Source organism: Leptodactylus fuscus, chromosome 1 (assembly GCF_031893055.1).
Source record: "Leptodactylus fuscus isolate aLepFus1 chromosome 1, aLepFus1.hap2, whole genome shotgun sequence".
In the NCBI taxonomy this organism is placed as follows: Eukaryota; Metazoa; Chordata; class Amphibia; order Anura; family Leptodactylidae; genus Leptodactylus; species Leptodactylus fuscus.
In genome coordinates this window covers 344,519,692-344,532,595 of record NC_134265.1, presented here as the reverse complement: position 1 = coordinate 344,532,595, position 12,904 = coordinate 344,519,692, and the positions used below count along the sequence as shown (strand labels likewise).

Below are 12,904 nucleotides of genomic sequence, written 5' to 3'. Positions count from 1 at the left end.
GAGGGACTGCACCAACCAATCGCAGGCCATAGCAGTGATCCTTGACAATATTTAGGAAAACCAACTATCCATATTGTGATCGCCATTCCCCCCATTTGGAATTTTAGGCCCTATTCACATCTGCGTTGGGTTTCCGTTTGGGGAGTCTGCTTGAGGACCCCCCCTAATGGAAACCTATATGCACAAAAAAAATCAGTTACCTAAGGAAACCTGTGGACCCCATAGACTATAAAGGTCAAGGAGGATTCTTTACAAGATGGGATGACCACAAGGAGGCATCATATTTAATTAGGAGACACTGGGGGGGGGGGATATGTCTTGGGAGAGACACTAGGGTGACAATATGCTTTCGGGGGGGGGGGGGGGGGGAGGTGCTCAGGAGGGGTGTTATTTCAAGTGGGGGCTGCAAGGGCACATAGTATGGGAGGGCACAGGAGGGCTATTGTATCATGTTGGGGCGCTAGAGGACCTTATGTTGTGTTGGGAGCTACTGGGGGGGTGGTGTACATACCTCCCAACCGTCCCGATTTCCGTGGGACATTTACGATTTCGGTGACATGTCCCGCGATCCCGGTTGGAGGGAGGTATGTCCCGATTTCAACTCAGATCTGAGTTGAACACATACGCAGCTAAAGCAAGGAGCTGTTACAGCTCAACTCCTTGCTTCGCCGCTGCACGCCGGCTACTGGCTTTGTAGACACGATGTCATGACGTCACATCGCGTCTACAACTGTGTGCGAGAGAGAGAGCGGCGGGGGAGCGAGGAGAAGGTAAGTGTAATGTGTACACTGAGGTAGAACGTGAAACTGGGGGCAGATGAAGGAGAGGACGGCATGACACTGGGGGCAGAGATGGGGGGGCATGAATCTGGGGGCAGAGATGGAGGGGACATGAATCTGGGGGCAGAGATGGAGGGGACATGAATCTGGGGGCAGAGATGGAGGGGACATGAATCTGGGGGCAGAGATGTGGAGACATGAATCTGGGGGCAGAGATGGAGGGGACATGAATCTGGGGGCAGAGATGTGGAGACATGAATCTGGGGGCAGAGATGGGGGGGACATGAATCTGGGGGCAGAGATGGGGGGACATGAATCTGGGGGCAGAGATGGAGGGGACATGAATCTGGGGACAGAGATGGGGGGACATGAATCTGGGGGCAGAGATGGGGGGGACATGAATCTGGGGGCAGAGATGGAGGGGACATGAATCTGGGGGCAGAGATGTGGAGACATGAATCTGGGGGCAGAGATGGAGGGGACATGAATCTGGGGGCAGAGATGTGGAAACATGAATCTGGGGGCAGAGATGGAGGGGACATGAATCTGGGGGCAGAGATGGAGGGGACATGAATCTGGGGGCAGAGATGGGGGACATGAATCTGGTGGCAGAGATGGGGGGACATGAATCTGGGACAGAGATGGAGGGAACATGAAACTGGGGGCAGAGATGGAGGGGGGACATGAAACTGGGGGCAGATGAAGGGTGTATATGAAACTGGGGGGAGATAGAGGGCGGACATATAATTTACAGGTGACTGTAGGAGGATTATACTGTGTGCGGGCACATGAAAAATTAACGAGTGGGCGGAGTCAACACAAAAGTGGGCGGGGCTAAATTTGCTGCACTTTTTGTCCCTCTTTCGGTTCTTCAAAAGTTGGGAGGTATGGGTATATACTGTGGGAGGCGCATCACAGAATATACCATGGGTGGGGATACTGGAGGTATGATACCATATGGAGATACAAAGGGGGCACGGGCGAGTTTAGAGGTTAGAATAACTTTGGCGCAGATTCTGTCCAATCCCTGTCATGTGTAAGGTGGAGGCATGAGACTCTTCTATGGCCGTATGCGCATCTATAAACTGTGAAGCAATTGCTGTATTTGGAGGGAGGTGAAGAGACCCCAGTCTTCTGCCCTCCTCTTTTCTCTCCTGACCTGTCTGCTCTCCCTTTCTATTCTCACTCCTCTCTTTTAGCTTCTCTTCCTCCATTTACACCACAACTATAGCGCCTCCTGGCGGCCATAAAAGATAGTAAACAACACATTACTACACACTAGATGTCATGGCGCCCTGCCAGTTACTGTGGCACTTTTCACATATCGCATGTTTAGTAATAACCTTCAACACCACTACTGCTTCTGAAGGCGGCGCCACTGAGGTATAGGACAAAAAAAAAAAAAAAAAAAAAGTAAAAACAACTCTGACCAAATCAAAGATGGCGGCAACAGAACGGTTGCCAGTACTGAGCACTTCCGGTGGACGAGGGGACGTCGTTACCTCCTTTCTGTGTGTCATGGCGTCTTCGCTCAGCGGGATGTTCTCCAGCCAGCCGCCCGGTCCTCCGCCACCTATGCAGCCTGGAGCTGGGGCCGGGCTCATGTCTACCCCTCCCGGGGCAAAGAACCCGAACAGCACCCTGGTGGACGAGCTGGAGGCCTCGTTTGAGGTATGGCAGGGTGCAGTGCCAGGCAGACCTATAGAGGACTGCAAGCAATGGCTGCTGCAAAACTACAACTCCCAGCATGCACTCATACTACCTGCTGGGCAGTGTGGTTCACAATAGGTGCAGAGCTACAGATATGTGAGGGGTACAAGGGATGCTGCATAGGCCACCAGCACTACAACTCCCAGAATGCCATGCTGCAGTATCCTGGGAGTTGTGGGGCACAGTTATTGGGATATCAGGGTTTCTGCAGGTGTAACTGTAGTAATCCAACAATTAAAACACTACAACTCCCAGCACTTAATACATACCAGTATGTACTGTGTAAGGGCAGCTCAGGGTAGCACTGCAGCGCTGGAGTCCTGGGTTCGAATCCTGCGAAGGACAACATCTGCAAGGAGTTTGTATGTCCTCCCTGTATTTGTGTGAATTTTCTCTGCTTTCCTCCTGCCCCTAATATGTTCTGGTGTCTTTTGTCAATGACAAACATTTGTAATGCACTTTTCTCATATAAGGGATTCAAAGCACAGGGGATATTGTGGGGTAGGGGGGGAGGGGCTCCAGTATAGGGGCTCATTCCCCACACACAAGGGCCTGTTGTTTATGGGAAGCCAGTTTATGTATATGTTTGGCATGTTGGCGGATACTTCTGGATCAGATTCTGCGTTTTTCAGGCCTCTGAATTCTGTCCTGCGCAGACTGTAAGCAGAGATCTTGACCAATGTGAAGAACAAGCCCTGAGCGATTGGAAGATGGCGTTCTATTACTGTCTTCCATAGGTGCCCAGACCCTCTTATTTCTTGCCTGCAAGCTGTGCCTTTCTTACCATTACAGAGACTTGGATCCCCGGCTGATGTGAACTGAGTCTTATTTGCAAAGAAATAATCACTCCCTTCTTTCTGTTAGGAGCAATTTCAATATTAGAGGGTGAGAAGTTTAGCAGAGTTGTAGGATTGCTTATAATAAATCTCATATTGCTGGCCATAAAAGGGTTATCCCCATCTTATAACACTAGTATTTGCCATCGCTTTTGACTTTGGGGACCCCATTAATCTTGAGAATGAAGCGACCACAGACCCCTTTCTATTAATGGGGCTGTTGCAGTTCATTGCACAGTGAGTGGTGGGAGTAATACTGTGCAGGGGAAACTACAAGTCTTAAGATTCTCAGGAGGGGGAGGTCACAGATGTCTTACCCCCACGGATCATAACATGACATTACTTTATATGACTCCCTCTTTAGGCCCCATGGACATGGAGGAACATGGACCGGAAAATCCTGTTTGTATTTCGGCCAGATTTCTAGGCCTGAACTCATTCCGGAGACCCAGACTCCTAGCGTCATAGATACTTCCAGTATCACTATATGTAGTACAGAACAGTGTAGCAGTGGTAATATAGTGTATAGTATATAACTCACTGTGATGCAGGGAGTCCGGGTCTCCGGACTGACTTTGGGACAGATTTTTTTCTCCTATCAGTATGTCGTTGTAGAATGGGAGGAAATCCACGCAAACACGGGGAGAACATACAAACTCCTTGCAGATGTTGTTCCTGGCGGATTTGAACCCAGAACTCCAGCGCTGCAAGGCTACAGTGTTAACCACTGAGCCACCGACTTTGGGACATATGTGTGTGCTGTATGGACCAGATTTTCTGCTCCATATTCCTCCACATACATGGAGACTTCAAAAGGTTGTACAGAAAATTTCAATTGGCTTACCTAGTCTGGCGGATGAATAAGATGGATCTGGGGGTTCCTGCCATGTCTTGCTTTCTGAGTCACGTGATTGGAACCAGAATTCTGATCCCGGGTCGTTCCCTCTGAGATCAGGGAAGGAGAGGGGGACAGATTGACCCAGGGGTCAGAGTGCTGCTGCCATCATGTCGGACACAACCCGGGTGTTTTGACATGGCTGAAGCTCTCGGGTCCATCATCTTCATCTACTGGACCAGGTAAGTCCGTAACTCCCTGGAGAACCCCTGGGGGTGCTTTGGGTTTCTAAACTAGATCTGTTGTCTCTGACCTGTGTCTCCTGATTTGGTACTCGGTGTTTGTAGTTGTATCTTCTGGAGATCATAGAAATACACAATATCAGTAGGTTATAGTGTTTCATGTACATGGCTCATTTGAAGTCCATAGTCTACAGTATGTACACGGCGTTCTTTAGTACATTAGACATCAAATGCCAACACGTGCTCTGCCTGCAGCTCTTATTTTTGGGGTAGCACCTGCCAGACACATCTCCATCAGCAGATCTCTGGGATGGCCTGCAGCATAGATATTGTCTGGTTAGGATACATACACCGTAAGAATCCACTATACATGTGATTTCTTCTCTTCTCTATTACAGGCTTGCTTTGCTTCTCTTGTGAGCCAGGACTATGTGAATGGTACAGACCAGGAGGAGATCCGCACCGGTAAGTTACTACACGTAGTAATAGGGGTTTCTTTCAAAATTCATATATCATCTAGCCACAGGGTTAAGGGATTTTTATCCTATTAAGCGCTTCTAGATCTCCAGGTCCAAATACAAACCAAATAAACATCTCAGCCAATATCCTGAAAATGGAGGGAAGATCTTTATAAAAGGCAAAAGACACTGAGTGTCTTAGGCTTCTATTAAAGATCTTCTGTGATTTCACGCTGCTGGCGAAGATGTTTTCTTTGGGTTGTAGCCATAGGATTAGTTATTAGGGTCTCATCAGCGGGGGGCACTACTGCTGGTACTCCCATTGAGCCCCCTGTTCCTCCTCAGAATGCAGCAAAGTTTGACCATTCCAATTGCACTGTGAAAGGGTTACAGAAAAAATGGTGGTAATAACGGGTATACTGGAGTATAAGCCAAATTATTCAGCACAGTTTTTCCGCTTATACTCGAGTCAAGCAAAAAAAAAAATATTTATTTTTTTTTTTTTTTGGGGGGGGGAGGGGGGTCTATGACCAGCCGCAATAGTAATGTATAGAATCTCCCATAAAATAGTGAAAAAAAGAAGCTTTAAAAAATATATAATAAAAAAAATTAAATAAAATAAAAGTTGTAAATCCCTCCTTTCCCTAGAATACATATAAAAGTAGAAAATGACTGTGACACACAAACACATTAGGTATCCCTGTGTCTACTGAATATAGGGGATCTGCAGTGCTCCTGTTCCGTCAGGAAGGGGTTAATAGGAGCACTGCAGATCCCCTATATACAGCCAGGCTGAATTCCAAGTGGGGGAAATCCCAGTCCTCAAGCTCAGGGAAGGGGCAGACAGACAACCAAAACACCCCCTCTTCTTTCCCAGCTACTACTGCACCCAAAAACTCAGACCATTTTAATTTTTGACATTTTCCAGTAGCTGCTGCATTTCCCCCCCTCGGCTTATACTCGAGCCAATAAGTTTTCCCAGTTTTTTGTGGTAAAATTAGGGGGGTCGGCTTATGTTCGGGTCGGCTTATACTCGAGTATATACGGTAACTCATACGGTATGCTTCATTAAATATGCATGATAGTCACATGTTAAATATATCAATATGAAACGTTTCTATAAAACCACAGTCTTAGGGCTCATGCCTTGTGTATAAGAGCAGGAGGAATTCAAGCACTAGGATTGTCACCGAATTAATAAAACTTTGAAATCTTGTAAGTCAGTGGTTACACCACAGATCTGTTATATACATCATGGCTCCTATAATAAAGGAAGCCATGACACCAGCGTGAACAGAGTCTTAGCTGAGTTCCAGTGTTAGGAAATAACTGAATGGACAGCTCACCAGTCTTTTCTTCTCCTTAGGTGTGGAACAGTGCATTCAGAAGTTCCTGGACGTGGCCAGGCAAACAGAATGTTTCTTCCTACAGAAGAGATTACAGCTGTCTGTCCAAAAGCCGGAGCAGGTTATTAAAGAGGTAAGTGTTTCGTAACTTAAAGTGAAGATGACCTGGGCACAGGAGAAGGATCTCTTAGGGTATGTTCACACGTAGGAAAAGGTGTCGGAAACCTTTTCCGTGTGGCTAGCTGTGACGGGATGCCGATGCAGCATCCCGCTCCTGATTAGGCCTGAATGAATGGGCCTAAACACGAGTGTGTCTCGAGCCGCGGAATCCTTGGCAAGATAGGTCATGTCTAGAAATGAGCGAACACTGTTCGGATCAGCCGTTCCGAACAGCACGCACCCATAGAAATGAATGGAAGCACTTTGCCGGCGGCCGGCCGGCGTCACAGGTGCTTCCATTCATTTCTATGGGAGTGTGCTGTTCGGAACAGCTGATCCGAACAGTGTTCGCTCATCTCTAGTCATGTCACTTCTTTTTTCTTCTACTAGCTAGCAGGAGAAAAAAAAGCGAGCGTCTCCCATTGAAGTCAATGGAAGCCATTTTTGCAGATGGATTTTGAGGCGGCTTCCGCGTCAAAATCCGTCTGCTAAAAACTACTCTTAATAGGAAACTATTACGAGCTCCAATCCAATCCAGTGTCAGAGCTCAAAATCACAACCCCTTGTCTGCTCCTGCCTGAGACTACCCTCCTGACAGTACAGAGGCTAAATACCATATCAACACCAAAACTAACAGCATTGATTGCTCAGGAACGGTGGGGGCTGGAGAGCAAAATTCTAGCTGTGCCTGAATTGGTGGAGCAGCAGGTATTAAATCATGCAAAGAGCTGGACTGGGACGGTGCGTCCACCCATAGAAGCATGGCAGCAGGTCGAGTCTTCTCTGCTTATAATCTAATTTTCACCTTCCTTTGCTTCTACTAGGATGTGACAGAACTGCGGAGTGAGCTGCAGAGGAAGGAAGCGCTCATCCAGAAGCATCTGACTAAACTGCGGAGCTGGCAGCAGGTCCTAGAAGAGATTAATGGTCAGCATAAGAAGCCGAGTGAGATGGCACAAGGGCCTCTGGCATTTTTGGAGCAAGCCTCCGCCAATATCCCTGCTCCAATGAAGCAATCCTGACCTGACTGGACATGGACTTTTTGTAAAGAATATTTCTATTTTTTCCTTTTGACTGGTTTTTGTACTATATTTTGTAAGATACAACTATTGTTTTGGACTTGCAGGTTAACTGTTGGGGTTTTTTATGCCACCACTCAATTAAAAGAACTTATCCAAACTCTGGATGTCGGTGTTTCTCAAGGGTCTTAAAATGAAACCCTATTGGGCTATTTGTGTCACAAAAAAAATTCAGAATGAGGTGCAATTTGAGAAAAAACGCATTTGCGCCATTTTCATATGGGTTTAATTTTTACAGCGTTCACTGTTTGGTACAAATGACATGTTACCTGTGTTCTACGTGTCAGTACGAACGCGGTGATACCAAATTTATATAGTATTTGTAAAGTTTTGATACTTTTTTTTAAAAATGAAAAACTTTGCGAAATAGAGAAAAAAATTTGTGTCGTCATGTTCTGACACCTGTCACTTTTTCATATTTAGTTGTATGGAGATGGGTGCGGCGTCGTTTTATGCGGGACAAGATGACATTTCTATTGATACCATTCGGGGAAAGATCTGATGGTTTCATCACTTTTTATTCAATTTTTTTATAGGAGGCAAAGTGTTGAAAAAAATGCTATTTGGCTATTTTTATTTTATTTTGCCGTTACGCTGTTCGCAGTACGGGATAAATGTTTTAATATTTTAATAGTTCGGGCATTTTGGAGCGCAGGGAAACCTAATATGTTTATGTTTGATGTTCTTTATGTACTTTTATAGCTGATCTAGGGAAAGGGGGTGATTTGAACTTTTATATTTTTTAAATTTTTTTAATACTTTTAAAAACTTTTTTTTTTTTTCTTCTTTTACATTTATGATCAGACACCTTAGGTACCTTGAAACCTAGGGGGTCTTATCGCTCATACTACAGTATTGCAGTGAATAGCAAAATCACAGCAGCAGTTCTATTAGAGGCTGCCTCTGGCATCGTGCAATAGAACCAATGCTATGATGAGCCTGGAAACCTTCAATAGGCTTCAGGCTGTCATAGCAAACGATCACCGCCCTCTGGTGACGTTCAGGAGGGCGGCAATCAGCGGAAAATGGCGGCGCCCGTGCCGTCTGCACAACTTACACGCTGCGTTTGAACGCAGTTTGTAAAGGGTTAACAGCAGCGATCGGTGCGGGCACCGACCACTGCTATTAGCGGCAGGTCGTGGCTGTATGGAGCGAGCTCAGCTCGTGAGCGAGCTCCATACATCCCCATGCAACCCATGACATAATACTACATCAAAGCACGCTAAGGGGTTAATAGTATGTACAGGCAGCAGAGAGTGTCGTCCTCTTTATACAGTAATCCATGCTGGAAAAAAAAAAGTCACACTGTTATCATGTGACTTACTGAAGAAGGTGAAAGAATAAGGATCGATCTTGAGTGGGCGACTATTACTAAGGAGGGTTGTCTTTCGGACAACACAATAGGGGGACGTTCACCATTACTTCTACAAAAGAAAACTAGAGGTGATACTGAGGCATACATTTCATGCTCCATGTTTAAGGCCCTTTTGCCTCAATCCCCGTCTTGTTCGTCACATTGTATGACTGGGTTGGAACAGGGCAGACAGAGGTGGGGAAGCCTCGGTCAGGCTGATTTGTTAGAACTCACTTAAGTTTTTTTCTTCCAGATCTTATTGGTGAGAAATAGGAACTTGCTCCTAGCTGCACCTTTTAGAAGGTAGCGTCCTATAAATGACTGTGGATGGGACCTTCTTCCTTTTGGAGGAGTTACACTGGCTTTACCTTTCCCAGATTATGCCGATAGGTTTCTTTGAAAACTATGAATTAAACTATAGGGAACTACAATCCAAAAGGTGGTGCTAGGAGCAAGTACCTCTTATTCACCCATGAGGTCTCACTTGCATATTCCTTTTTCTGACTGTAGTCATTGGCAATCCCAGTCTATTATGTCTGCCCCATCATGAGGACTTTATACATCTAATAGCCTGTACAGTCACAATTTGACACTGATAAGTGGTATGGCAGTATTATTGGAATTCATCAGTTTGCCCCCTAGAAGGATATGATCTATGGACTGATCGTCATGTGTTGTGAACTAACCCTTTTTCGTCACTGTGCGGTGGCAATATTACGTATGTTATAGAGGTATTCTCTGATGACTGTTCAATATAAAAAAAAGATCAGTAAATGCTATTAATTTTGTAACGTAAGCACAGTAATATCATTTCTGCATTCAAACAGTATATAAAGATAAGGACGACAGACCACATATTCTATCCATGCTACATTTTATTGAATATTGTAATAAACCTCAAGCAAAATGTTCTTTTAAAGTTGATGAATAATTTTTTTTCCAAGCTAAAATACTAGATCTGTCCTGAAGGTATACATGATAAACATATGATTCCTCTAAATATAAGATATCATTTTACTTATATCATATAAAATCATTGCCATTTGCTGTAAGCATGCTAATATTATATATAAGGACATTTCTTACTTCTTTCTTCTCGTCTGCAGACTTCATATCTGCAGACGAGAAGAGGAAACTCTACATCCTACTGGGAGAAGAAGAGGCCACTGTGGAGATCGCTGCCCAATACGTGTCCAGCTGTCACCAAACAAGAGGAAGATGAGAGTCCACGGACTATTATATTTATCCCAATACACCCGCCCCACCCCCACCTCCCCATATAGTGGTCACCAACGTAGAGGAAGATGAGACTCCACGGACTGTTATACCCCAAACCACCCACCACTCACCCACCCGAGTCCAACTCCCCCCCCCCCCCCCCCCCACTTTACTAGCTTTGGCAATGCCAAATATCTATTCAGACGTGCCAATAAAGCTTTTTTTGATTTGATTTGATTTGACTAGCAGGGATTGTCTTATGCAATCTAAGGCTAAGTTCATATATGTACCAGAGACCCCTCCACAGCAATGCCAGAAATGGTTGGAGAGAAAAGTCCTGCTGCTTTAGCGGTTCTGCTCTCTGTCGTTCAGGGTTTCCCGATGGAGCCAAACGATGGAAAATCAGGTTCAGATGTTAAGCTAACCTTATAGAGATGAATAGAGCACAGTAGACATGCATGTAAATTGCTTCCTTTGTAAACGGACACCTCATCCCCGTTCTCTAGGTAAGCAGGGATCCCAGTGTTCAAAACCTCCACTGTTCAGGGACTAAGGCCATAAGCACTCAACGCTGCTGGTTTTCACAAAACTAGTGTCTGTAATATACTGTATAGGGCTAGTTCACACAGGGGCAAGGAGGCGGATTTTGACCATACAATGGTGGTCTATGGAGACCACTAGCATTCTTTTTTCCGCTAGCGGCGGATTCCGCGGCCTGCTGAGCCGTGGCTTCCGCCTGGTGGCTGCAACAACCAGTGTCAGCCCATTCATTTGCGCCGACTACGGGGGAAGGGGAGCCGCGACGGTCGTGGCAGGCGGGTTTTGACCCGAGAGTGACGCTGCTCCCCGCGTCACTCTCAGTGCCAAAATCTGCCCCACCGCCCCCGTGTGAACAAGCCCTTAGATTTCCAGGTCTCTGGTTGCACAATGGCTACTGAGCAATTATTCACATTGGGCACAGAATTGCAAGGGGCTGACTATGAAAGTAACATAAGAGGGACACAACTAGGTGCAAGTGCAGAGAATTGTCTATGTATGTAGGTGATCGATTGCTTCAGGAATTCACAATGGCTGACTATGGTTGAAACTACATTGGATTGGATTGCATTAGGAAGAACAGCTATAGGGAACAATCTCCTACTTCTACTGCATTTATGATTTCATCAGATGGTGAAAATAGCTTATAAGCACATAAAATACATCACTACAGTAAAAATAAGACATGGTTATGCTTATCAGACCAGCTAAGATACAAATTTCTCCTTCCCTACCATCTCTTTTGGCTGGACATGTGTGACCAGCTTTTCAAAACAACATGATTTCATGATACTTTGTTGTAGTGAGTCTATCCTGTATGTTTCTATGTGTGGCCACCCAGTGGTTGAGTTGTGGTTTACAGCGTGTGCAATATTTTTGATACCGAGTAATATAGAGTGCACTAAATTTGAGCGGCGGTAAGGATGGACACTAGAGATGAGCGAACACTGTTCGGATCAGCCGATCCGAACAGCACGCACTCATAGAAATGAATGGAAGCACCTGTGACGCTGACTTTGCCGGCGGCCGGCCGGCGTCACAGGTGCTTCCATTCATTTCTATGGGTGCGTGCTGTTCGGATCGGCTGATCCGAACAGTGTTCGCTCATCTCTAATGGACACATCTCTACTCTAGATGTACTAAATAATAGCATTCATCCCGTTTGGCTCTAGAGTTTTAAGTTCCTTGATCCAATACTCTTCCCGTTTAAGCAGGTCACCATGATTTTCCACTTTCTCGATTACCATTAGACTTATATCCTGTAGAGAATGCTGAGGCAGATTAAAATGTTTGGAAAGACTCACATCCATTTTACGGGATATTGTAGAAAGATGGGCAGCAAATCTGCGGTGTACAGGATTTTTTGTTTGCCCAACATACTGGAGACTGCATCTTTTGCATGTGATGAGATAGATGACATTTTTTGTTTTGCAGCAGAAATCTTCCTTTAGCCTATAGACTTTTTTTGCCCTGCTGGTAAATGTATTGCTGCTTACAATGTAAAGACAGGATTTACATTTTAGATCCCCACAGTAAGTGCAGCCCGGGTTAGAAATGGAGGTCAGGGGGAGACAAGAACGCACCATGAACCTGGTTAGATTAGCGGGCCACCTGAAATAAAAGAAATGATATCACATCAGAGACTACGTCACTGTAAGAAAATATACAAATCTGTTTTCCACGATGTAAATAGGAAAACAATGCCTCTGCTTGCTGCCCTCTAGGGTTACCCCCTTAACCACTTCAGTACCGGGCCAATTTGTGCTCCAGGACCAGACACATTTTCGGGTTTTTTTGTATGTGCGGTTTTGAGGGCTGTAACATTTTTCCCGTATGTCTCATTCAACTAATTTTTGTGTCTTTTTTCGGGGACATCTAGGGCTTTATTTTTATGTTGTTTTTATTTTCAAATGTGTTTTAATTTTTTTTTATATCCGAGAAAATATAAACATAATATGAGGGAAATTGTGTCTGGTTTTCACTTTATTTATTTATTTTTTATTTAATAACACAAAGTGCCACTGAAAAACTTTCTAAAATAGTTTTTCTTCTCTGTTACGGTAATTTTTATTTTGTATGGTGTTGTCAGGGGTGGGGCTATAACCTTTAATAACGGCGTTTTATTAGCGTATTATTTTATTTTATTTTATTTACATTTTTTTATTTTTTTTTCAGATTGTGTCCCCATAAGGTGATAAGAGACCTTTGGGGACATCTGATCCCTTTTTTTTTTTGTTAGGGAGGTTGATTTCCCCTATAACTGAGGCTGCTACATTTAGCCCCAGTTGCAGGATGAATCCAGCCACCTGCACACTGTTCTTTACACTTACAGAGCTGATCTGTAGCACCCA

General features: G+C 45.0%; 2 protein-coding genes across 3 annotated transcripts in view; one reads left to right on the top strand and one right to left on the bottom strand.

Annotated features, from left to right (window-relative positions):
* Positions 1-2,287: 2,287 nt before the first annotated feature.
* On the top strand, positions 2,288-10,081 carry MED28 (mediator complex subunit 28). Of its 2 annotated transcripts, XM_075261629.1 has the most exons (5): positions 2,288-2,450; positions 4,801-4,867; positions 6,227-6,339; positions 7,190-7,409; positions 9,905-10,081. In XM_075261629.1, the coding sequence occupies exons 1-4, from the start codon at positions 2,298-2,300 to the stop codon at positions 7,385-7,387; spliced, it is 531 nt and encodes a 176-aa protein (XP_075117730.1). In that variant the 5' UTR covers positions 2,288-2,297; the 3' UTR covers positions 7,388-7,409; positions 9,905-10,081. The 2 variants fall into 2 exon arrangements, with proteins under 2 accessions (XP_075117730.1, XP_075117729.1); XM_075261628.1 differs by lacking the exon at positions 9,905-10,081 and having other exon boundaries at positions 7,190-7,509.
* Positions 10,082-11,672: 1,591 nt separating this feature from the next.
* Positions 11,673-12,904, bottom strand: part of LOC142183602 (uncharacterized) — a 128,986-nt gene continuing 127,754 nt past the window's right edge. The window contains exon 22 of the mRNA XM_075258764.1: positions 11,673-12,164. Within this exon, the coding sequence (XP_075114865.1) occupies positions 11,693-12,164 (472 nt within the window). The 3' untranslated portion in view covers positions 11,673-11,692. The remainder of the gene's footprint in view (positions 12,165-12,904) is intronic.

Bases quoted from the DNA above. Each gene is read 5' to 3' on its own strand.
- MED28 (XM_075261629.1), top strand. From the start codon at position 2,298: ATGGCGTCTTCGCTCAGCGGGATGTTCTCCAGCCAGCCGCCCGGTCCT. The intron at 4,868-6,226 runs GTAAGTTACTAC...TCTTCTCCTTAG, and splicing joins CCAGGAGGAGATCCGCACCG to GTGTGGAACAGTGCATTCAG. The intron at 6,340-7,189 runs GTAAGTGTTTCG...TGCTTCTACTAG, and splicing joins CGGAGCAGGTTATTAAAGAG to GATGTGACAGAACTGCGGAG.